A 27500-nucleotide genomic window follows, 5' to 3' on the forward strand; every position below is an offset into this window, starting at 1 on the left:
GTGGTTGCAGGAAAGTACTACACAGTACTATCTTTGCTAGGGGAGCAGCTGTACTTCATTTCTGCAGCAAGTAACTATTAACAAGGTATTATCTTTTTTATTTTAGCCTACTGATACACTAGTGCCATATTCTCTTCAAATGTATGGCATGCTAAAAATTGTTTCATTCCATGTCGATTATGAAGTAGCGAATGAAGAATGTAAGAAACAGTGACCGAGGATGACGGCCTTGATGATGACGGCCTTGCAAGCCGCTCGGTTATCAGTACACGTGCAAGACCTGTCGCAAAGTTACGGTAGAAGAAATAAAATTATGAGCCTACTTGAAAATTCCCTTCTATCTGTCCTCGGTCTGTCAACCTAGCAAGAATAAGCAGATATGCATTATCACAGTGTCAGTGGTACTCAGGGTTTAATTTATTGTAGTAATTCCTGTGTGTTCATTTCGAGTTTTTACAAACATGTATGTAAATAAGCTCATATATGTATATATAAGCGTTATTTGTTATGTGACCTGAGTCAAACATCCAGATTTCTGAATCCAACTTTTGAGTGAGTAGCTCTTGATTACTATAGGCCTACCTAAAACTCCACACATTTCAATTATTCGTCAATATCTCTATAAAATCTTTAAAACGTAATTTTTTCACAGCCATTCGATTTTATTTATTTTTAATTTTAACTTCTGTTTAATTTTGCATAATAGAAAATGTTTGTGTCATTATTACACTTACACAATAATCATATATATAAATGATTTACCTACAAATATTTATAGTAACTCGATTGTATTTGCTGATGATACTACTTTGTATCATACTAATGATGACATAATTGATATAAAGTTTGATATGGACAATTCCTTTAATGAAGCATCTGCCTGGTTTGAGGCTAATGGATTTTGTTTAAATCAGACTAAGACACAACATGTGTTGTTTACATTAAATGATTCCACAATTTACAACTCTCAGCCATCTGCTAAACGTTTAGGAATTGTACTGGATTCCAAAATATCCTGGGCCCCACATATTGATTATGCTTGTACTAAACTCTCAAGGGTTATTTATTTATTAAGCAAATTGAAATCACTGGTGCCTAAAACATATGTAAGAAGTGCTTATTTTGCATTCTTCAATAGTATAATAACCTATGGTATTTCTGTATGGGGAAATAGTTCTAGTGTATCTAATGTTCTACAAAAAAAAAAAAGCCTTACGTATTTTAACTGGTTCTGCTTATGATGCGCACTGTAAGCCATTATTCATAAATGAGGCTATTCTGACTGTTATTAATCTTTATATCTTCACCTCTTTGCTGAAGGTAAAGAAAAATTTGGAAAATTATTATCATAGATCTGATCATCATAATTACAATACAAGACACAATTTTCACTTGACTGAATCTAATGTTAGACTGGAAACAACTAAAAAACAGTTTATGTCCATGGCAGTATCTATGTTTAATAGATTACATAAGTCTGCACACATTGTTAACTATAATACATTTAAGAATGTTTTAAAACGCTGGATGATTAATCATCCCTTTTATAGTATTAGTGAATACTTTCAGTCCTCCGTTAATAACTTAAGTTTTAATATAATTTTATTCACTCTGTTTTGTTTTATTATGACTATGTCCATACAATTGTATAATACTCACGACTTTAATAAAATCTAATCTAATCTATATATACTTACTTACAAATGGCTTTTAAGGAACCCACAGGTTCATTGCCACCCACACATAAGCCCGCCATCGGTCCCTTTCTTGTGCAAGATTAATCCAGTCTCTATCATCATATCCCAACTCCCTCAAATCCATTTTAATAGTATCCTCCCATCCACGTCTCGGCCTCTCCAAAGGTCTTTTTCCCTCTGGCCTCTCAACTAACACTCTATATGCATTTCTGGATTCACCTATACGTGCTACATGCCCTACCCATCTCAAACATCTGGATTTAATGTTCCTAATTATGTCAGGTGAAGAATACAATGCGTGCAGTTCTGCGTTGTGTAACTTTCTCCATTCTCCTGTAACTTCCTCCCTCTTAGCCCCAAATATTTTCCTTAGAACCTTATTCTCAAACACCCTTAACCTCTGTTCCTCTTTCAAAGTGAAAGTCCAAGTTTCACAACCATAAAGAACAACCAATAATATAACTGTTTTATCTAACTTTCAGATTTTTTGACAGCAGACTAGAGACAAAAGCTTCTCAACCGAATAATAACACGCATTTCCCACATTTATTCTGCATTTAATTTCCTCCCGAGTGTCATTTATATTTGTTACTGTTGCTCCAAGATATTTAAATTTTTCCATCTCTTCGAAGGATAAATCTCCAATTTTTATATTTTCATTTCGTAGCCTACAATGCTCTGGTCACGAGACATAATCATATACTTCGTCTTTTCGGGGTTTACTTCCAAACCTATCTCTTTACTTGCTTCACGTAAAATTCCCGTGTTTTCCCTAATCGTTCGTGAATTTTCTCCTAACATATTCACGTCATCAGCATAGACAAGAAGCTGATGTAACCCATTCAATTCCAAACCCTGTCTGTTATCCTGAACTTTCCTAATGGCATATTCTAGAGCGAAGTTAAAAAGTGAAGGTGATAGTGCATCTCCTTGCTTTAGCCCGCAGTGAATTGGAAAAGCATTAGACAGAAGCTGGCCTATACGGATTCTGCTGTAAGTTTCATTGAGACACATTTTAATTAATCGAACTAGTTTCTTGGGAATACCAAATTCAATAAGAATGTTATATAAAACTTCTCTCTTAACCGAGTCATATGCCTTTTTGAAATCTAAATCATATATATATATATATATATATATATATATATATATATAAAATCAATTGTTATTTGTACATGATAGGTAAGATACTTTACTTTATATAACAGGGAAATCCATGGAAACAATAAAATACCTATATTGAAATAAATTTAATTATTAAACACAATAATGGAACAAGGAACTCACCAAGGCGAATATACTGAAGGAGGGGTAGGAGGACTATGCCTTACATCGATGTAGCTTTGTTACTCTGACAGTGACAAATTAGAGAAAAGAGAATGATTATTATGGATAAAAAATACTCAAATCTAAAAATGTCATTTGTTAAGTTGAAGGTGGGTGTTGTAACTCAGCCCTTATGGAAGCTAAGAAAATGAAACCAAAACTACATCCTTTTCATTCGCTAGTAAAACCATGGACAATGGCAACTGTTCCAAACTCCCTGTCATCATTGTTGATAGCACACTTACTGTACATGGAAAGATCATAATGATCTAGTTTGTGAAAAAGTATCAAGAATTATATTTCTGCAATGGAATCTAAAAATGCTTGCTCCCAAAAACGATATTAGGGTTTCCTAATTTCATTATGTATGGAGTTTCCGATAATTTATTCAATACTGTACTTAAGATATTAGGGTTGCTTATTTTCCATATTTCCATAATATTCTTCCTATGGTTTATTTTTATGGGACAATAGTAAGTTACATTTATAAGGTCTTTATAGTATGTACAAGAAAAGTTAAAATAATAACTCATCAATGAAAAAATAATTACTGTAACATGTCAATATATTTATCAAGTTTTATATTTATGTTAAAGATTATCTTCATAATAATATTAATTCTCACACTACTAAAACCATGATTTTTTTGCTATCCTTTGATGTACTCGTAGATCAACAAAAACAACAAAAGACTCTTGTTTTTGATTTGGAAAGAGGACTTCTTAGCAGGTTTAACTCTGGTTGATTGATAATCACCCTTTCTATGACAATCAATTTTTAGTGATAAGATTTCTTTAGTGCTTTCTAAGATGTTCATGTATTTTTATTTTCTTCTGCATTTGATTTTATCGCTTTTTATTGGTATTACGAGTTTCTGTTTGTTTTTTCTGCCACTCTTACTTATCATTGTCTTATGCGTTTTGTTACTATTACTAAATGTAGGTACCGAAGTACATATGAGTAGCTTATTTCCAAAACCTGCTATTTTTTAAAATACTCGATTTTACACTGCATAAGTAACTCTATAGATTTTCATGTCCTGAACACACTGGTGAGGTTATTTTGTGTCGGATTCTACTATTTCATGTTGAAAAATGCTGCTAGAAAGTCGTTTTGTTTCCAAAACCTACTATTCTCAATGGTATGAAGTGTGATTTTGTTTTCAAATCATGCTATTTATTTTTTTGTTCCAAAACCTCCTATTTTTACAAACCAAGTTTACTTATCACTGTCTTACGTATTTTGTTACTATTACTATAATGTAGGTACCGAAGTACATATGAGTAGCTTATTTCAAAAACCTACAATTTTTTAAAATACTCGATTTTACACTGTATAAGTAACTCTATAGATTTTCATGTCCTGAACACAATGGTGAGGTTATTTTGTGTCGGATTCTACTATTTCATGTTGAAAAATGCTGCTAGAAAGTCGTTTTGTTTCCAAAACCTACTATTCTCAATGGTATGAAGTGTGATTTTGTTTTCAAATCATGCTATTTATTTTTTGTTCCAAAACCTCCTATCCTTACAAACCAAGTTTACTTATCACTGTCTTATGTATTTTGTTACTATTACTATAATGTAGGTACCGAAGTACATATGAGTAGCTTATTTCCAAAACCTGCTATTTTTTAAAATACTCGATTTTACACCGTATAAGTATCTCTATAGATTTAGATTTTCACGTCCTGAACACAATGGTGAGGTTATTTTGTGTCGGAATATACTATTTCATATTGAAAAATGCTGCTAGAATGTCGTTTTGTTTCCAAAATCTAATATTCTCAATGGTATGAAGTGTGATTTTGTTTTCAAATCATGCTATTTATTTTTTGTTCCAAAACCTCCTATTTTTATAAACCAAGTTTAACCTAGCATTACATTTTAATTCCAAAATCTACTATCTAAGTTAATGAAAAAAATGATTAATAAATCTGATTTTTATGATAAGCGCTCTCTTTAGTAATTTAAATTAAAGCAAGAAAATTATGTTATTGGTAATATTAGCAAGCCTTTGTTCACCATTGAGCATGTCACATTAATTAGCACATTATCGTTCATACAGTTGAAGTAATACCCTTTTATAAAGAGCATTGAGTCTAGTAATTTGTGATATGATTCATTTCCTCAGCAATATAATAAGTGAGAAATATTTGAACAATGTAATGGGACTTATATTTTTTTATGATTCTTGTGTTGGTCAAAATAAGAACTACAGCGTGCTCACTTCCTTGATTAGATTCTACCAACAGAAGAAACTGCAATTTGAATGGTTCTTCCCTATACACGGACATTCCTACATGCCTGTAAATCTTGCATTTGGTTTGGTGGATAGGAAGATAAAAATGGAAGAAACTATTCTGTGTCCATACCAGTATGAAGAACTGTGTTCACAACAGCTGACATTAATTTTGTTGATTGGAATAGAGAGTGTGAGAAGATTTAAAGGCGCAGATAAAAGTTTCAAAATCACTGATGCAAAAGTTTTGGGACATCCAGACTCTTCATCCAACAGAGTAACATTCAGGATTACATACTTTCAAGCATACATTTCCTCTGAGTAACAGAGTTTTTTTTATTATTGAGGATCATCAACTCGTCCACACCTGTGGAGTAACGCTCAGCACGTCTAGCCGCGAAACCAGGTGGTCCAGGTTCGAATCCCAGTCAGGGCAAGTTACCTGGTTGAGGTTTTTTCCGGGGTTTTCCTTCAACTCAATACGAGCAAATGCTAGGTAACTTTCGGTGCTGGACCCCGGACTCATTTCACCGTCATTATCACCTTCAACTCATTCAGACGCTAAATAACCTGAGATGTTGATACAATAACCTAATATAAATAAATAACCATCAACTCTTCAAACAAAGCAAGTTCACCTAAAATATCAGACGTCAAAAACTGATCCAGGCCATAGGACATCAATGGGGTCAAATTGATTCCTACAAAGAAGCTTTGGGAGTCCAGTCCGCAGAACAAGAAGAAAATGGAATGCAAGACAATATTGAATTTCTAAATGAAGATTTGATGTAATTTTATATATAGATATTTGAATAGTCGATTATTATTTATGTTCCTTTCAGTATGTTTGTAATATTTTTCTTGGTCTTTTAAATAAACTATTCTACATTTGAATTTTTTAAAATTTCTCGAACATGAGCACATTATTGTTGCCAAAGTGTGCTGCTTTCAATTTCATTTCCACAACCATCTACTTCATTTTTTAAAATGTAAAATTTAGTAAGTTAACATTTCGTTTTGGAAATAATTTTGAATGAAATAAGTGGAGAAATTTTAAAAGATTCAATTAAGAAAAATTAATAAAATCGACAGTCACAAAACAAAATGACAGGTTTTCGTCTTTCCTGTAAAATTTGTGAAAAATAAAATAGTAGGTTTTGGAAATAAGCTACTTACATATTTCTGTGCAGGAATCCTACCCATTCTTCACCATATGGTAAAGCAGAATTCCTACACTCCTATCATGTGTACTTTGATACATCATAGTAACATGATAAGCATTAGTCACTTCGTGATTCAAGACGGCGCCTTATTCTGTTGGATCCCGGCCACTTAGTCACTTGTAATGAGTGCACCTCTGTACACGTGTTGGACATTGTGCCACTGTCACATATTCTGTGACACAGTAGATGAGGGTAGGCCACTAAAGGGGAACAGAGAGGTAGAACTTAAACTGAGAGGGATTCAATCCAGCATCGGAATTAGAATCCGGAGTGGCTTAGTAGATAAAACGTCAGCACGTAGAGCTGAAAACTGGGCTCGTGTCCTGGTGCCAGAGAGAATATTTCTCCGTTCTACCCATTCTTCACCTTATGTATTTTGACTTTTACACTTACTGTGTTCATAGTTGCAAATAAATTAAAATTCAAATATATATATATATATATATATATATATATATATATATATATATATATATATATATATATATATATGAGATAATTCTAAAGTGGACCACCTTAAAGCATAATACAATTTCTGAATCATAATACAATTAGTGCAGCTTGAGTTGTCCCAACGTTTACCTATTATATAAATAAAGGAAAGTATATATATATATATATATATATATATATATATATATATAGGCCTATATATATATATCCCGTTAAATCTTCATTAATTAATAAACTTCGTGTACTTAAAAGCTTAGAGTCATAAGAAATATTAGGTAAACAAAAAAAAAAAATCCTGAACATAAACTATAAGCAATCATTAAAACATAAGATCTACAAAATCCTCAATAATTTAAAGTTATTAAACTACCAATAACAACCCATAGCAGATAAATTTAGGTGTCAATGTGATCATATGTGTGATCGATGTGTACACACACGGCACAAGCAGAACAAAGAAACAGCATTTGCAAGATGGCAGCACTTCTACATGTAGTCGAGCAGCGTTCCGTTGTGCAATTTTTCTAGGCAAAAGATCTGGCAACAAAGAATATTCATAAAGCGATGCTACCTGTGTATGGTTAACATTGTCTGTCACGTCAAGCTGTCTACTATATTGAGTGCAGAAGTTCTCTGAAGGATGGACAAGTATCGAATACCGACTCGGTCAATCACGGAGGTAAATGTGTCCCATCCAGAATTCCATGAGAGTGACTGAATATAATATTACAAATTTACTATTCTTCAATAGATTGCTGTAATATTTAAATATATTTCATCATTATAAATTTCGATCCAGCTCTTAAATTTCACACAGTTCATATTTTACTATGATTTTGAAGTATAATATTCTTGGTTCACATTCATCTAAAATGTTCATTGTGTTTGTTGACACTTCGGACGTGTTCCTCAACTTTAGAACAGTATCAACACATCACAACAGCATAGTGTGCTCGTAGCTTATAAGAATTACCGCTGTCCTCAAAGGTCACACATCATGAACATTCTTCGATTAGGCCTATCCCTGTATGATTAATTTGAGTGTATTAATCACCTTATTATGTATACGATTCGTATGTTGCAGGCCACCCTGAAGAAATGAGATTCGCTCACTGTATTGTTCTGTTTTGCCTTGGAGGCACTTTTGCTAGCCAGGAATGTTCCTCTACAAGTACACCCAACCTCAAATTCTCACTCATTAGTGAACGTAATGAGAAAGGACAGTGGAATGCCCAGGTATAACCATGCTATTCTAGCACTTACTTGTTAGATACAACTATACTATCCTAACCAGCCATGACTGTACTTTGATAACACTTAAAATTAACACCTGGGCGCGACCACAGAGGGCCAAGGTCAACCAAAGGATTGCTGGCCTCTTGTCCACATGGCTCAACAGAGGTGAACCATCATGCAACCAGTATGGGGGTATTGTGTGGTTAGCACGATGCTTACTCCTTCCCCCCCACTTTTATAGCTGTTTTTCAGAACCGGGTTTCGCTACTTACCGTAGCTTCCCTCACGATGCGGAAGGAACTGTCCCATACTTACTTACAAATGGCTTTTAAGGAACCCGGAAGTTCATTGCCACCCTCACATAAGCCCACCATCGGTCTGTATCCTGAACAAAATTAATCCAGTCTCTACCATCATATCCCAATCCATTTTTATATTACTAGTATCTTCCCATCATTTACGTCTTGGCCTCCCGAAAAATTTGTTTCCCTCCGGCCTTCCAACTAACACTTTATATGCATTTCTGAATTCGCCCATACGTGCTACATGCCCTGCCTATCTCAAACGTCTGGATTTCATATTCAAATTAACTGGTCCCATACACCGGCAGAAATTTCATGAGAAAATTTCCTCCCCTATGAGGATTCAAACTAGTGCATATTCTGTAACACGAATTCAGACATTATGCCTTAGGCAAGCTACAAATTACATATCCAAACGACCAGGCACAATATAATCTTCTGAGACCCAGGTAGAGTCATTTATGTTGTTTCAACTCTTAGGTACAAATATGCTGTTCTAGTACTCAAGTATAACTATGATTTTTCAGTACTTAGGCACAAATTAACCCCTTACCGCATGGGACAGTTTTGCACACACCGGTTTTATATTCAAATAAATTAAGTAGTTCTTTCTTTCTCAACTGATGTCACATATGGTCAAATCCAATTCTTGACAGTGTGCAATATCTGTACCAGTATTCAGTTTGAAATATTATATGCTTATATTATAAGTTATATGAATATAAAACCGGTATGTGCCATATCTGTCCCAGTATGCATAACTCAGACGTCCAAACGACCATGCACAACTATGTTGCCCAAACGCTTAAGCACAATAATGCTACCATAACACTCATGTATCTATACAGGCTACTCTTAATGACCAAGAACAATATTTATTCCATTTTGAATCTTGCGTACACTACTTTTAACACCTGAATATAAGTAATTGATTAACTAGTGAACTTACTCGTGTTAATTATGTGAGTCTGTGCGGCTTACAGCTGTTTCGGTGGATCATCACACCATCTTCAGAGCCTACTAGATCTCGGCGTCATCTCGAACTTCTCTGCCTGTTATGTGGCTACGTTTGATTGTTGAAAGGTGTTGAATAGTGGAGTCAAATAGTGTGTGTGTACTGAAATTGATCTGTGTGTTGAGAATTTGATCAGGGTGTGTTTTAGTGTGTTTGTATATTTCGTATTGTTCTATTTCATACATATAATAACATAAATGCGGACATGGAAATCCTACACATACAACTCAAGAACCAAAAACTCAACACACTAGATCAATTTCAGTACACACACACAATTTGACTCCACTATTCAACGCCTTTCAACAATCAAATGCACCCACATAACAGGCAGAGAAGTTCGAGATGACGCCGAGATCTAGAAGGCTCTGAAGATGGTGTGATGATGCACCGAAACAGACTCACATAATTAACACGAGGAAGTCCAATAGTTAATCAATTATAAATATTTATTATTATTTACTAGTTAGGTACAACTACGTATTCTATTGCTCTGGTACTACTATACTGCTGCGTCTGTAGCTTAAGTGCTAGCACGGTGTTCTTCTACGTTGCATTGAGTTTTTCTCGGGGTACTCCCATTCCACCAAAATTCTCCATCTTTCCCTCATTTCATTTGCCATCTGCAATAGTAAAAATAGGCTTGGGTGTGCAGTACGGGTTTCTGATGGTGATATAGGAAGGTCTTGAGGCTCTGGGTCCCTCGGGCTTATCAGACTACTCGTCTCGGACGGGATATGGGTCTACCAGAGGCCGAGGCAGGATGGCTCATCTGTCAGTGTCGAGTTCACGATGCTGATTCAGGAAGAACTTGGGGCTCAGGGCTCCTGGGGCTATCAGGCTATCGTCTGTGGATGGGACCTTGATTTATCAGCTGAGGCAGGATGGTCGACCTGTCAGCGTCGGATTCATGGAATTATTAATGCCACCCAGGCCACCTGCCTGACTTGGAGAATCATTGCATACATAGGGCGCACAATGAGCCAAAGTAAGCCGAAATGTAAGGATCCATCTTGTGTTCAGCTATAGAAAAGCCAAGCCACTAACATAATGTACTAATGCTAAGGTATACACACACACGCGCAGATACACACACAAAAACACAACTCTTCAAATGTAATCTTCATCTTACGATGTTTGGGTGACGTATATACGTCCGTTGATGTGACATATTAATGAATTAAATACTATTATAGTCACAATCATGCCATGGTATGAAAGAAAAATTTCACAACCTCGAGCGGGAATCGAACCTGCGACTTCCTGGTCTCCGGTCAGGCGCTCTACCACTGACCTATCGAGTTCGTCTCACGCCAAAGCTCGGAATTATCCTTTCATACTGGCGACTCTGTTATAGAGTACTGTCCATAGCGTCTGATCTTAGTCAGCACTGCTTATGGCTGGAGACCAGGAAGTCGCAGGTTCGATTCCCGCTCGAGGTTGTGAAATTTTTCTTTCATACCATGGCATGATTGTGACTATAATAGTATTTAATTCACAACTCTTCATCTAGTATTGATTAGGGGATGGAGAGTGGGACAAGCCCACGCACCCTTAGGCACTGATATGGGCTTTTGTGATACCGCCAAGAGAAATGGTCCACAAAGTTTGGCTAAAGCTTTCTATTAGTGATGTGTCGTAAAACTAAGACACGGGTCTCGAAGATTTACACAGAGGATGATTTGAAAAAAGTGTGCAAATTACGGTACATTGTACTGTTTATATTACTTTTTTTGCAATGACTGATAAATATGGAAGAGAAAGGAAAAAGGAAACTACTCCTAATTTAGTATGTGATTAAAAATATTAATTGCAGTAAAATTACCTATATTCATGGTTAATTATTTCCTTAAACAGTAGAACATAAATTTGAACAAAATTAAATAAAGAACCAAACAGAGTGCATCGTGAAATGAAAGCTCTCATCTCAAAGAGCAATACTCACATATAACTCATGGAGCTCTCTAATATCTGTCCGTGTATTCCCCATATTGTAGGCTCAACTGCAACACGAAGACAACAAGAAATGGGAAGTGAATGTTGACCAGAAAACGATTAACTGTAACGGCACAGAATCCATCATCATAACAGCCAACATCACAGGTAACTTCAGTTAACATGTTGTAAGAAATATGTGAAGTTTTTTAAAAGTTCACATTTTAAAAGTTTATTGTAGTGACCGGTAAGTTACTAGCTCTCAGCCGCGCAAATGCGTGGATGCGCAGTAAGTGGAAAATGCTCTCGTGCAAACCGAGTTGTTGCTGTGCAGGAAGGATTATAGGCCTACATAGAGGTAGTAGATTCCCGCAACTTAAAATTAAGAATTTTGCGATTTAAAAATAAAATTTAAAATATACTTGGAATGCAAGGGGCTCACGCTCAATAATTGATTATGTAATAGCCAATAAGAAAATGTCTTCCCAAATTCGAGATACCCACGTATTTAGAGGCAATGATATAAGTTCCGATCACTTTTTAGTTACTTCAAAGGTTGAAATATGGGCAAGATGGAAGAAACAAAAATGTTCAACGAAACTTCAAAATCAGAATTTTAAATTTAAGGTGCATCTTCTACAGGAAGAGAGTATAAGGAACTTATACCAACAAAGACTCATACGTGAACTGCAAATGGTTGAAACTAAAGACAATATTGAAGAAGAATGGAGTAGGTTAAAATCAGCAATATTGAAAATAGCTAATGAGGTACTTGGAAAAAGTAAAACATCAAATCGGAAAAGGGGTCTGAAAATATGGAACACAGAAATAGCTAATAGTATTAAAGAAAAGCAGGATGCTTATAAATCGTACTTACAAACACGAACGGATGAAGCTTGGGAAATATATAAACAAAAAAGAAATAAAACAAAAAATTTGATAAAAAGATCTCATAGTGAATCTTGGGAAAGATTTATTGCTAGCATTGAACATGACATCCACGGAAGACAGAACGTAGCTTTTAAGCTTATGAAACATATGAATAAAGCAGAGAAAGATACTGCAAGTATTAACATTATTACAGAACACCAATGGATACAACACTACAGAAACTTATGGTATGATGAAAACTGTGAAGAGAATTATTATGTAGAAAGTGACAGTAGTTCTATAGATCAAATAGACATAAAAGAATTAGAAGCGGCTTTAAAAGTAACAAAAAATAGAAAAGCTACTGGATTGGACGGAATTAATGCTGAACTAATTAAATATGGTGGAATGATATTAAAATTCTGTTTCCTTCATTTTCTGAACATGTGTTGGAAAAATTGTTCAGTGCCCATGGAATGGAATACAGCCAAAGTTATTTCCCTATTCAAGAAAGGTAATAGAAATGACACAGGAAACTATAGAGGAATAACCTTATTAGATGCAGGATATAAAATCTATGGAAAAATTCTTAATCAAAGATTACAAGCTATTGCTGATGTAGTAATATCAGAGGAATAATCAGGCTTTAGAAAAGGACGCTCATCTAGCGATAATATATTTATAATGAGGCAGATTATTGAAAAACGTCGAGAGTTTGGTTTGGAAACCCACTTAGCATTCATTGACTATGAAAAAGCTTTCGATAAAGTGAAAAGACCCCTTTTATGGAAAATACTGGAAATAAGAGGCTTTCCTAAGCACCTTATTAGTGCCGTTAAGAGTTTATATGTAAATACCAAAATAGTTATTAGCTCAGGTTTTAAAGTGTCAGAAGCAATTTTAACAAATTTAGGTGTTCGACAAGGATGCAGTTTATCACCCACTCTGTTTAATTTATATATTGACGATCTAGTTTTGAAGTGGAAAGATGAAATACAGACTGCGATTAAAATAGAATCTAACACACCTTTAAATACTTTACTATACGCTGATGATCAAATAATTATCCAGGAAACAGAAGATAACCTACAAAGAGCAGTGTATAGATTAAGCCAAAACGCAATATTTTACAATCTAACTATATCTGCAAACAAAACAAAGATAATGGCTTTTAAAGGGAAAAATCCTGTTAGATCTAAGATAATAGTAAATGGAAACATTTTAGAACAAGTATCCCACTTCAATTATCTAGGATGTGATATTAGTTTTAATTATGAGAAAGATATTGAGAAGAAAGTTAATAGATTTCAGATGATATGTGGAACAATTGGAAGAAATTTAGGAAGAAAAGCGAGAAAAGAAACTCAAATGAAATTTTATAAAGTTATGGCTGTACCTACTCTTATATATGGCTCTGAATCATGGACAATAACAAAAAAAGAAGAATCACGTATACAATCAGCAGAGATGAAATTTATGAGATACGTAAGAAGATGCACTAAAGCCGATAAAATAAAAAATGAAACAATAAGATCAGATTTAAATATTTTCTCAGTACACGACATGGTAGAAGAAAATAAAACAAAATGGAAAGATCATGTTGACAGAATGGCAGAGAATAGGCTACCAAAGAAGATAATGAATTATCGCCCGATCGGGAAAAGGGATCTGGGTAGACCTCGCAAGAGGTGGCTGGACGATAGAGACCGGAACAGGTGATATCACCTAAACCTTGAAGGGAGAAGAATAAGAAAAATAAAATTTATCATTTTATGGCACTTTCAATGTTATGATTTAGCATTTCGTAGCGTTTTGGGATGGAATATTTCTAGAGAAAGTTTGGTGGTAGAAATTCCAATGTCATCAATATGTTAACAGATGCACTTTCAGATTTTCCAGTTCTTCAAAAGAGTGAAAAAGTAAAGGAACATACAAAATTACATTGCAATTGTGAACATAACAAAACATGCCAGAAGATATGGTGTGTTATTACCCTGGCCCATCTTGTTACTCAATCACAATCTCCGCCAGTGGTGATATTCGGCCGGTTCACACCAGTTCGGACGAACTGGATGTTAAATTATTTCTAGGTAATATTTGGAATTACCACGGACATATACCGTATATGTTTAAAATAGGTACACATGAGAGAACTGGTTGTTAAACTTTTCAATATCACCACTAATCTCCGCTACAATGCACAACTTGTTTGTGAGTGCAAACTGTGCATAGAGAGATCACATGGGCAGCCAATTTTCTTCTAGCACCAGACAAATAAGTTGAAAATTCGAAATAATGGTTAGCCTACAGATAACAACAAAGAGGGTGTCAGGTCACATTCCTGTGCTATTCATACCTACTGTAAAGCTAACATGGTGGAGGTCCACACTTGTGGAGTAATGGTCAGCACGTCTGGCTGCGAAATCAGGTGGCTCAGGTTCGATTCCCGGTAGGGGCAAGTTATCTGGTTGAGGTTTTTTCCGGGGTTTTCCCTAAACCCAATATGAGCAAATGCTGGGTAACTTTCGGTGTTGAACCCAGGACTCATTTCACTGGCATTATCACCTTCATCACATTCAGACGCTAAATAACCTTAGATGTTGATAAAGCATCGTAAAATAACCTACTAAAATAAAAAAAAACTTGGAGGGTTGACCAAACTACTTGAAAAAAATGTAAAAATCTGTACGTGACAGGGTCTTTAGACAGATTCTGTTTCTTTTTTTTTTTTAACACAAAAATGTCTCATGAACTGTAATTTCGCTCTCATTTCGCAGAAACATGTATATTTCCCATTTTGTATTCAATTTCGCAACGTATTGCGGATTAAAAAAATTCACTTCTGGTAATATACTTAACTAGCTTTTAAACAAAAAATTACATATTTTGACAGCATTTGGGTGCATTATGCATGCAAAAATCTACCATTTCTAATTATATCATATATATTTAAGAACGTTGCTGACACCATTTTAAAATATCACACAGTTGTCAGGTCACGGAACATTTTCTCTTTTTAATCAGAGCAGTTACGTATATGCGGAGCTATAAAAAATATGTATTTTTTTTTTTCAGAGGAGGCCCATAAGCAAGCACTGCAGCATTAGGCTTATTGTCCAACCTCCTTCTATCAGGACGATTTTGAAGTCCTTAGGACCACTCATCAAGCACGTAATTCATTGTGTGGTACCATCTTATCGACTCAGCCACAGCATCCAGGTCTGACGAAATCCATATGAACAGGAATACCCCTCCACCTCCCTGTGATGTTCCTCTGCAGCCTCCTCAGATCTATGGCATCATTTTGTAATTCACATGGATGAATCTGTTGCATCCTTAAGGGGGCTTATACAGTAAGAATCGTGAAAAAATTTGAAAATTTTTAGTGCGGGAAGTAAGTACAAACATGTCGCAACTTTAGACTCATTTTCCCGATAATAATTACATTTTTAGTTACAAACAACCTGATATCTCAAGAACCGTTTGTTTGATTTCATCCAAATTTGTCCTTGTCCTTTGTAATAATCTCTAGAGACTGGACCAAAATGGTTAAATTTGAATGAAAAAATAACAATTTTCTAGTAAAATACATTGCAAAAAACAACATTTTTAATGCAAATTTAAAAATCAATAAATTTAGTATGAAGTCAGCTGTGATGTTCATTGTGGACCAATCTTTAGATTATGATCTCGGATTTAAGGGGAAAAAAAAATGTATTATACAGTATATCAAATTAAAGCTAAAATCATGTAAAATAAGTGTGCAAAATTTGAAGAAAATACATGAAGTGGTAGTCAAGTTAATATTTATTATTCTGAAACTCCTTAACCGGACAGACATGATAACTGGTCTTATTTCTAGATAGTTCATTAAGATCCATTATTGTTCGCCTAACAAATAAGGATAGCCACCGTTTGCGACAGAGGGGAAGCTAGTGTTGTGAACAGACTGTAAAAGCAATAGAAAGGAAAGAAATTTCAGTAGTACGAGATGGTACTTCAAAAATGAAGATTCGATAACGGTTGGGTGGGCTGTAGGCTATCTCTAAGACAGGACTTAGTCCAAAATTCAACAGAAGTACACAATACCAACTCTTCGCAGATACCTATATGGTAGTGAAGTTTAGACTGTCAGCAAAACAACAGTTGAGTCTGAAAGTAGTTGAAATAAAATGTTTACATTTTTATTCTTGAGAATTACCAAATGATTTGATACCTGTACATGTTTAGATAATGCCTGAAATAATAATAATAATAATAATAATAATAATAATAATAATAATAATAATAATAATAATAATAATAAATCCGTGACGCTGCAGCCCGTGAAGGGCCTAGCCGACTGCTGGCCTCACGCCCACATCCCGAAGCAGAGGTGGACGATCATCCAACCAGAATGGAGGTATCGTGTGGTTAGCACGATGATCCCCCCAGCCCTAATAGCTGATATTCGCAACCGGATTTCGCTACCTATTGTTGCTCCTCAAGTGCATCACGATGCTGGGTGGGACTGGTCCCATACACTGGCCGAAATTTCATGAGAAAATTTCTTCCCCATGAGGACTCAAACCAGCGCGCATTCCGTAATGCGAGTCCTAGGCGGGATGCCTTAGACCGCGACACCACGGCGCGGGACATAATAATAATAATAATAATAATAATAATAATAATAATAATAATAATAACGATAATAATAATAATACTGTAATAATAGCATACTAAGAAAGTACAGGCAAAAAGAGAAACCTTCAAAGAGGTTAACAGACAAATCTAAATAGGCTGATTCATGAAATTTTGATGATGATGATGATGATGATGATGATGATTTTTAGTTAGTTATTTTACGACACTTTTTTCAGCTGCTATGGTTATTTAGCGTCTGAATGAGATGAAGGTGATATCGGCGAAATGAGTCCAGGGTCCACATTGAAAGTTACCCAGCATTTGCTGTTAATGAGTTGAGGAAAAACCCTGGAAAAGACGTCAACCAGGCAAATAATTGTCCCAACCAGGATTTGAATCCGTGCCCGTCCATTTAACGGTCAGGCATGCTAATCATTACTCCACAGTGGTGAACCATGATGATGATGATGATGATGATGATAATTGATGTTTCAGCCTGTCCAGAGAAGACGTGCAAGGTACCATCGAATTACCAACTGTTAGATGGACTGGGTTATTACAAGTTTCATCCAGAGCCGAAAACATGGTTCGATGCGCGGGACACATGTGTTAAGGAATGCGCGCATCTGGTCGTCATTAATTCGCAGAAGGAAGCAGATGCCTTGGTGAATCTTTGGAAGCCATATCCCTCATTGCTTTCCGGTTGGATGAACGACTGGGCTCATATAGGCTTCAACGACCTCAAGACTAAGGGACAATACGTCACAATTTTCAGTAAGTTATGTTTTAATAATGGAATGGTTCCTAAACAAATCTTCTAGCTAAATACGTGTTTCTGTGGATTTTTGCTTGCACTGATAGTCGAATTTCCTACTTATTTACTTACAAATGGCTTTTAAGGAACCCGCAGGTTCATTGCCACCCTCACATAAGCCTGCCATTGGTCCCTATCCTGTGCAAGATTAATCCACTCGCTATCATCATATCCCACCTCCCTCAAATCCATTTTAATATTACCCTCCCATCTAAGTCTCGGCCTCTCCAAAGGTCTTTTTCCCTCCAGTCTCCCAACTAACACTCTATAGGCATTTCTGGATTTGTCCATATGTGCTACATGCCTTGCCCATCTCAAAGGTCTGGATTTAATGTTCCTAATTATATCAGGTGAAGAATACAATGCGTACAGTTCTGGATTGTGTAATTTTCTCCATTCTCCTGTAACTTCATCCCTCTTAGCCCCAAATATTTTCCTAAGGACTTTATTGTCAAACACCCTTAATCTCTGTTCCTCTCTCAAAGTGCGAGTCCAAGTTTCACAACCACACAGAACAACCGGTAATACAACTGTTTTATAAATTCTAACTTCCAGATTTTTTTACAGCAGACTAGATGATAAAAGCTTCTCAACCGAATAATAACATGCATTTCCCATATTTATTCTTTGTTTAATTTCCTCTCGAGTGTCATTTATATTTGTTACTGTTGCTCCAAGATATTTGAATTTTTCCACCTCTTCAAAGGATAAATTTCCAATTTTTATATTTCCACTTCGTACAATATTCTGATCACGAGACATATCATATACTTCGTCTTTACGGGATTTACTTCCAAACCTATCACCGAATTCCTTACTTACCGGTATTTATTTACTTACGCACTTATTTTGTCGGTAATCTCTATATTGAGGTTCGAACTTTGACAGAAGTGTGTCTGTTCTCAGGTAATTTCTTTTACACACAATATTTCCTTTATTTGTCCCTTCATTCTGCACCGGAACTCATCTTATGTAATGTATGGATAGCACAACGTACATTACATGATCTAATCACCTTACCTCTGCAGTAGCTCCATGCCAGAGTTAGATCTTATCATTCCACGAACTTGATTTTAACTGGGGTGTTGATTGAACTATATTTAATGCTTAATTTTGAAAAGATCGGAGGACGATGGCTTTCCTCAGTGATATTGTTTTCCTCACATTTCAAATCTTATTCTCCCAACAGAAATTGCCTAGCTTCGTTTCTGTTGTACATACCTCTTTTTGTCATGTATATTACAATGTGAGGAGATCTTTTTATATTGATGAAATGATTTATCATTTTCCTGGATTCCTGGATTCTGACACTTTTTGAAGTTGATGACCCACCTATTGCTTGTATAGACAATTTATTTATTTATTTATTTATTTATTTATTTATTTATTTATTCTGGTGAAGTTAAGGCCATCAGGCCTTCTCTTCCACAACACCAGGAATACAAATATAATAATAGAAATAAACAGAAAAAATACACTATATACAAAATAAAGCTACACAAGAAATAAAGAGAGAGAGAAAAAAACACTATAAAAAAGTAAAGCCACACAAAAAGACACACAGGTTGCAGTCACACAAACTTTAAATGAGTGATTAAGCATCATAATTAATTGTATCCTAACTAATTAACTAACATAAACAAGAAACTTGGAATTTTAATCTAGATTAAAAAAGAAAAAGAAAAAAAACACAAATCAATACTTCTAGCAATACCTAAAAACATTAACTAAGACAAAATTTTCCAATTTAATTTTGAATTGTGATAAAGTCTGACAGTCCCTGACGTCATTAGGTAACGAATTCCAGAGGCGAGGTATTTCTATAGTACAGGAAGATAAGTATAAAGACGTTCTATGAGGAGGGATAGAAAGAAGTGCTTGATGTCGGTTTCGAAGAGTTGTAAGAAATTGAAAGCGCGATAACAGATAATTCGGAGTAGAAGTATGCATTATTCTAAACAGAAGAGACAGTGAATGTATTGTTCTTTGTTCCTTCAGACGCACCCATGAAAATAACTGGAAGGAAGGTGTTATATGGTCAAATTTACGAGTATTGCAGATGAATCGTATAGGCCCTACACACATTATGAACACGTTGTAGTCTCTCAGCTAAGAGTGAACTTACATTAGTTAGCAAGGAATCGCAATAATCAAAATGGGGCATTACAAGCGTCTGAATAAGATTCTTTTTTAGACTAAGTGGTAGAAATTCTTTCATATGGAACAAGGAGTGAAGTTGAGAAAATATTTTTTTGCAAATGTGTGCTACTTGAGTTTTCCAATTTAGATCGCAATCCATAAAAATGCCATGATTTTTAACGGTTTCACTGTATTTAACAGTAATCCCATTCAATATTATATGTGGTATAGTATTACTATCAAGAGTGCTTCATAGACGATTGCACCTTGCACGTCACTGTTCGTTAACAGAAAACCACAATTTAAGTCACACAGAGTTAGTGTGCACTCAATGTTGGTTGCTTGACGGTTGTCAGCTCACTTTGAGGTCTGTGGATATAGAGGAAAAATTGGATCGGTGTCTGGTAGAGTTCCCGGGTAGCTCAGTTGGGAGAGCGTTGGTACGTTTAACCAAAGGTCCCGGGTTCGATACCCGGCCCCGGAACAATTTTTCACTCGAAATTATTCAAATCAACTTTACAGGGAGTTATACCTGAAAGCTTGATTTGCATAATACACGTCATTGTTCGTTAAAAGAAAACCACAATTTAAGTCACACAGAGTTAGTGTGCACTCAATGTTGGTTGCTTGACGGTTGTCAGCTCACTTTGAGGTCTGTGGATATAGAGGAAAAATTGGATCGGTGTCTGGTAGAGTTCCCGAGTAGCTCAGTTGGGAGAGCGTTGATACGTTTAACGAAAGGTCCCGGGTTCGATACCCGGCCCCGGAACAATTTTTCCCTCAAAATTATTCAGATTTTGTAAAGTTACGTAGATAGTTATTATTTCTCCATCGAAATATGTTGAATATGGACCAACATTATGATAAACTGAAAAAAGGGCCTGTAGGATTACACAAAGACTTCATAAAAACATTTTAAATTACAGTATGGTATGTTATTAATTGTTTTTGGGTGTTTTCCAGACCAACCTCTCAACTCCACTGGATACGACAAATGGGAACCTGGTGAGCCCAGTGCACCTGATATAGAATTCTGCGGTGCTGCAAGTCGATCAGCGAGCACTCTCGGAGACGTCAATTGCGACGTGAAGCTCGCTTTCATATGTGAAGCTGATCGTCCCTCTTATAAAGTGATACTTCCCTCGCATAACTAATCTTCTTTCCAGACACTTGCACTCTTCAGCAGTTATCAGTTACATTTTGACAATTCTTCCATTAATCTTCCTACAGTTCCCTTCTCTCCAAACCTCGTAAAAATATTCCTTCTCCAAGATGTCCTTTTCACTATCCTCCAAGAAGAGCTCAAATCATAATTTTCACAGGTCATCATTTTAAGAATGTATCCATTCAATTTCAGAACATTTATTTTCATCCTATTGTAATAGATTCGACTTTTTGTTTTGTTTAAATATATCCATTCATTCATGAGGCAGTCTATGTGAGTGATTAAAAAATAATTTCAAATAGTCCATTCCTTAGTCTCTAGTTGTATCTTCTGCTTCTCAACGATTTAATAGTTCATAGTATTTTGTTGTTTAATTCGTAAATAACTCTTGTATACTTGTAACTCTCATCTAAATCAAATTGTTGAATTCTTTGTATATATATATATATATATATATATATATATATATATATATATACTTTTTTCTGGCTGAGTGGAAGAGAAGGCCTTACGGCCTTAACTCTGCCAGCTAAAATAAATCATTGTTATTGTTATTATTATTATATAAATTATTCATAATTATTTTCAATGATGAGCGATATAATGTCAATTCAGTAGTTCCTTCAGGCCTCTATAGCACCATAAAATGCTATTCATGGTTTTTATGGTTGTATGTGTTCATCGTAATCTAAATCATATATCCACTTGACATTTACCCAATGTCTAATCATGGATTCAATTTAAAGTTCTCTACTGTTCATATTGCTCGAATTTATAGTTCATTATTTGTTCTGTTATATATTAAACATTCTACAGATTAACTTTTATGTCTCAACAATCATATACATGTGAAACAATTTCATGTCCTCTTTGTCTCGTGCGAGCAGTGAAGCAAAGAAATTTAGTTAATTTTATTTTCTATGTAACATTGTAATTGATGTGTAACATTTGACAAACAGTTATGTGTAAGTATACTCTTGAATAAAATGCATTGCATACTTTCTTACACTTGGACAAATGAGTGTCACTAAGTTGTCATGTACGAAGCATTCCTATATTGACCGGTCCCACTCGTCTCTATCTAACAAAATCTGATGGTGTGAGGCAAGAGATCATATGTTGGATACGGCGGGTCCGCACATACTTCCTTATGCAGAGCAATCCCACTTCACTCTCTGTAGCTTAGTTTCCTTAGGATGGGCATTCCACACTACTATCATATCATAAGCCGATGGAAGATGACTGCCTGGGAAATAACTCTCTGCCAAAAAATTGGCAAGAAAAGTCGGAAGACTTCCCCTTAGACCCCAGTTGTGGATAGTGCGTAGGATCCCATAACGCCATGTTGTGTCGTAAGCTTTCTCAAGATCAAAGAAGATTGCTACCAAGTGCTCCTTCTTGAGGAAGGCGTCTCTAATGGCTCCTTCCAGCCGAACAAGGTGATCTGCGGTTGATCGGCGCTTACGAAAACCACACTGGATCTTAGACAAGAGGTTTTCTGATTCCAGGAACCACATTAGGCTATTACTAACAATTCTCGCCATAACTTTACACACGCAGCTGGTGAGACAGATAGGCCTGTAACTATTAGGTAAGGATGGATCCTTTCCTGGTTTCTGCACAGGAACTACAATGGCTTTATGCCATTGAGATGGAAAGGATTTTTCTGTCCAGATTCTATTATATAAAGAGAGAAGATATATCTTCCCAGCTGGTGGTAAATTTCGGAGCATTTGATTATGAATATTATCTGAGCCAGGAGATGTGTCAGGGGATTTGTCTAGTGCTGACTGTAATTCCTGTAACGTGAATGGAGTATTATAGTTCTCTGTGTTATCAGATATAAAAGAGATGTCATTTCGTTCTGCAGCCTCTTTAATTCTTAAAAATCTAGGTTCATAATGGACTGAGCTACTGATATGCGCAAATGATGTAACAAGGAGCTCAGCCATATCCAAATGATTAGTTATCATATTGCCATTATGTACTAGACCCGGAATAGCAGAATTACGTCTCCCCATTATCCTACGGACTTTTCCCCATACGGTTGTGGCTGGGACATTCTTTTCCAGTGAAGAGACATATTTCGTCCAGGACATCTTCTCAGCTTCGCAGATGGTGCGGCGAGCTTTGGCACTGAAGCGTTTAAATTGGATGAAGTTCTCTTCCATTGGATGCCTTTGGAAGAGTCGTAGAGCTCGTTTACGGGCCAGATGGATGGATAGATGGAAGGATGGATAGATAGATTGTAGTGCTCGCTCAATGACTACTCAATTGTACATACTCTCACCTGCCCAGGTATTTGCTACGCCCAAGGCGTTATAGATGTTAGATACACACTATTATGTACCAAGGTTACCTTTCACTACGTAGTTAATGAAGACACTTTGTAATCTTTAAGTGGTTATCCTTTTAATTATTATAACTTAACAATTAAGACAAGTGTTTTTCCACTATTATAAAATTCGCACTTTAACCTACGTAGTAATCCACTTTTGTCATGATTACCACAGCATCCAGGATGTTGGGATGTAGCTTCCTACCAACTCATCCTGTTGCTTTATTTAAAGGGAACTAACCACACTATTTCCTTTCTTAATCACCTTGACACAACCAATTAGAAGCCATATTTTTATGCGTGCTTTTCCTTTCAAACTAGTATAAAAAGGCACGCATTTTCGTTGATAGATCACTCTCTTGTCGGACACAGCCAGATCAGATACAACGCTTTTGAAGTCAGGAGTAGACGGTAGCTATAAACGCCAGTTGTTCTCCTATTCTTTTAAAGTCCTTATTTCTACAAGTTATTTTGGAAGTTGTATTTTAAATTCAGACTTTAACTTCTTTTTACTTTGAAGTCAACTTAAAGAATTATTAACTTATGCAAACATGCAGAGCACATTGCTAATAATAAGTAAGTGTAAGATTGTCTGTCAGTTTCATTAAAGCTTTCGTATTACATCGGAAGCTTGGGCTTAAGTAAAGGATTTAGTATTTTGCTTATTAATACTTGTATTTTATTTTGTTATGTTTTACATACTAATGATAACTCTAAATACATTAATTATTCTTATTATAACAGCTATTGTTGTTCTTGGTTTTCACGATTAATCACCTACCTTACTTGTATCAATTGTGCGAAGAAAGCATGGCAGTAGGCCTAAAAATCAACACCAGCAAAACCAAAGTACTGACAAATGACGCAGAAGGGCAGATGATCGTCAACAATGCGAACATCGAATTTGTTACGCAATACATTTACCTTGGCCAGACCATATCATTTCAGAACAGCATGGATAAAGAAATTGATAGACGAATAGCATCGGCATGGAGAAAGTTTTGGAGTCTGTCCTTCATTCTAATGAGCAAGAGCCAGAAATTGCAGAACAAGAGGCAGATCTTCAACAGCTGCATTGCACCTGTACTTCTATATGGGGCGCAATCCTGGTCACTCACCAAGAAACAGGCATTAAAATTAGGAAGATGCCAAAGAAGAATGGAAAGGAAAATACGCGGAATAAGCCTGAAGGACAGAATCAGAAACGAAGAAGTACGGCGACGAAGCGGCGTAGAGGACGTGGTCACACTCGCTAATAGGATGAAATGGCGCTGGGGATGACACGTGGTACGAATGCATCCTACCAGATGGGCACACACGACGACACTGTGGGATCCAAGAATTGGCTGGAGAAACCTTGGACAACCGAGAACCAGATGGGGGGACGAGTTCAAGTTGCAGCTAGGAGGACTGTGGACCAGAATAGGACGCCAAAGAACACGGTGGAAGGACGCAGTCAACCAACTTTGAGCGGGAGCAACAACCAGTGGTAGTGAAATTGTGGACAAAGAACTAGGAATGTAAATAGCAGCGGTGTAGCGTCAATGTAAGCTAAAAAGCTTAGCTTCCCCAGTTAATAATAATTTCATAATAAACCTGCAGTTTATGGAGAAAATTATTTATTAATTTTAATAGAATTTATATTTACGCGTTAAATATTGTGATGCGGCAGCTCAGGATGATTTGTGATGCAGCAGTAAACAAGAAGCCTGCACACACCAGCTTCCAAGCAGACTGGTTTCTTCTGTGTAATCCACCCCGCATATTTTCCATCCCTTTCTAACTAAACTACCCTAGTCGCAAGGCTTGCAAGAAGCTAGCTTTAACATTTAAAGTAAGTAATTTCCGAGTTATCCCTTTTCGTCAGTTGTGTTCAGTTGAAGTGTTAGTGTGCATTGTGGCTGATATAATAAATAATGAGTGAAGTAACAGTTTGAATTTTTTAGGACAATTGTATTATCAAGACTGACTTACGAACAAAAGTATGATTTAAAAAACAAATGACCGACTCTCTTGCTGTCAATGAAGGACACAACCAAAAGACAGACGCATATTTACGTAATGATACTAATACTGTGATTTCTCTAAGTATGACAGGGAGTGAACTAATGTTATACGTATACGTGTCTATTTGTTAGAGATATGTGTAAACCGTGAAATCATATTTTACTACGTATCATTTGAGAACATGCCTTATGGTGTTACTTACGAGGTTCCAAACAATCTTCGACTGCTGACTTGACATTGACTACTATTTATTTTAATACTGTATCTTTGTAATACGTTTTATCATATTGTTTGAAAGACAACTTGAGTTAGCTTACCCTGCTCAAAATTTCATGCTACGCCACTGGTATATAGACCATCAGGTTGGCTCTTCTGATGGTCAAGACTTGAGCCACCCCTGCCCAAGCAGGAGGCCTTGCCCTGGGGATTTACGGCTATTATTATTATTATTATTATTATTATTATTATTATTATTATTATTATTATTATCCTTTTGAAACCTTTTGATATTACAAGAACGCAAGTCCTGAGGGATCCGAAGTTGTGATATTAGGACTGACAGGTAATTCACCTGAACAAACTGTAAGGTCTCACCTGTTAATCCCTATGTATCCGATCCCCTCGCACGACAAACTAGTGGCAGCGGTATAAGATTCTTAAAAGGGGGTAGGTCTTGTGCTTTTAAGATAATTTGTATACTAATTGTGTTTCTTTTTTAGCGTGCTGTGTTATTTTTATTTGATTGGTATTTTTATTTCCTTGCAAGTGGTTTAATTAATGATAATATATCCAGAAGTGTTATAAGTGCTACTAATTTGATTATAATTTTGTATGGATTGCTTTTGTTGTCGTAACAGGTTATCTGACAGAGCTAAAGAATTTACAATTTTGTTAGTTCATGTTATAGGTGTTTCTCATCCTTCAGCATTACAGGGATCAAGTAATTACGCCCAGGGGCTTGTTGAACAACTTTTTTCAAAGTATACTACAATTGATACTAGGCTAATCGAAGAGCATCATAATAAATTTGTGTCATTACAAGCAGGCTCGCGATTAGATATAGCTTTTGCAGGTAGACCTAACAGACATTTTCAGGTACCCGCACGGAAAGTATATATTTATGAACACTCTGAAGGTCTTGAAGTCATTTTTGAAGTAGATGTTAGGCTTTTGACTCGATTTATTCCTCCGGGGTATGACTATCCAATACTTGAGATAGAGAGAACGGATTACGTGCCACAATATTGGATGACCTGCGACTTTTCAGTAGGTTCACGTGTCTCTATGCGCAGTTGAAACCCCTACTCCACTGTAGTTTATTTAAAGTTACTACCAGTAAAGAATAGTGATCTCTATGCGCAAGCAAGACTTATTTGAAGCATGCAAAGTTAGTTGTAGCTGTTAGGAATCCTAAGGTTTGAACTCCGGGAGCAGCCATTGTTAACTTGTTCATTCTCCGCAGTTGATAATCTATAACATAAACAAAATAAATTATATAAGATTGAATTAAAGAAATTTGAAAATTCCGGACGAAAATTTAACTACAGGAACCGCTGTAGTTCCGCCTTCTGTAGTACCGAAGGACTTGAGTGTTGCAAAATTAGTGGAAATATGGAAAGGTGATTCCCATAGTATTCCCGTAACTAGCTTCTTTGATCAGGTTGAGAGAGTAGGAGCAATGGGTAGAAATACAGACGCTGATAAGATACAGATAGCTATTTTGAAGTTGCGAGGGACAGTTCGTATATATTTTGACACCACAGCTAGTTTGCAAGATCCAGAGATTACATTCGCGCAATTTAAGAAAATTTTTGTAGAAAGATTTACTGATAAAAAGACTATGCAGTTTCATTATTCCAGATTACACAATGCGGTACAAGAGAAACATGAGACACCTGAGGAATTTTGTGATAGAGTCAGATGATTAAGCCTTAAAACTATCGATCATGAAGCACCTGCAGCAGAACGAGCTATTTTAAAGAGAGAAGCTGATAGACGAGTAGTAGCAGCTTTCATTCATGGCCTTAGAGGAACCCCAGGCAGGGAAGTAAGACTTAGGATGCCAAAGACACTTGATGATGCTGTAAAACTGGCTACATTAGTATATAATACAGAG

The 27500-nt window shown here is 35.9% G+C and overlaps 1 protein-coding gene across 5 annotated transcripts in view; it reads left to right on the forward strand.

Moving 5' to 3' along the window:
- Positions 1-405: 405 nt before the first annotated feature.
- LOC138703908 (hemolymph lipopolysaccharide-binding protein-like) overlaps positions 406-27500 on the forward strand; it is a 77368-nt gene continuing 50273 nt past the window's right edge. For 2 of the 5 annotated variants that reach the window (XR_011333281.1, XR_011333280.1), the window contains exons 1-5: positions 406-552; positions 8025-8176; positions 11491-11596; positions 17417-17695; positions 20838-23788. Coding sequence is in view for 2 of the 5 variants with exons in the window: in XM_069832072.1 (XP_069688173.1) it covers positions 23929-23953 (25 nt within the window). In the remaining 3 variants the exon portion in view is untranslated. The other 3 variants (XM_069832073.1, XM_069832072.1, XM_069832071.1) reach the window with 3 other exon arrangements.

The sequence above is a fragment of the Periplaneta americana genome, chromosome 1, assembly GCF_040183065.1.
Source record: "Periplaneta americana isolate PAMFEO1 chromosome 1, P.americana_PAMFEO1_priV1, whole genome shotgun sequence".
Taxonomy (NCBI): domain Eukaryota; kingdom Metazoa; phylum Arthropoda; class Insecta; order Blattodea; family Blattidae; genus Periplaneta; species Periplaneta americana.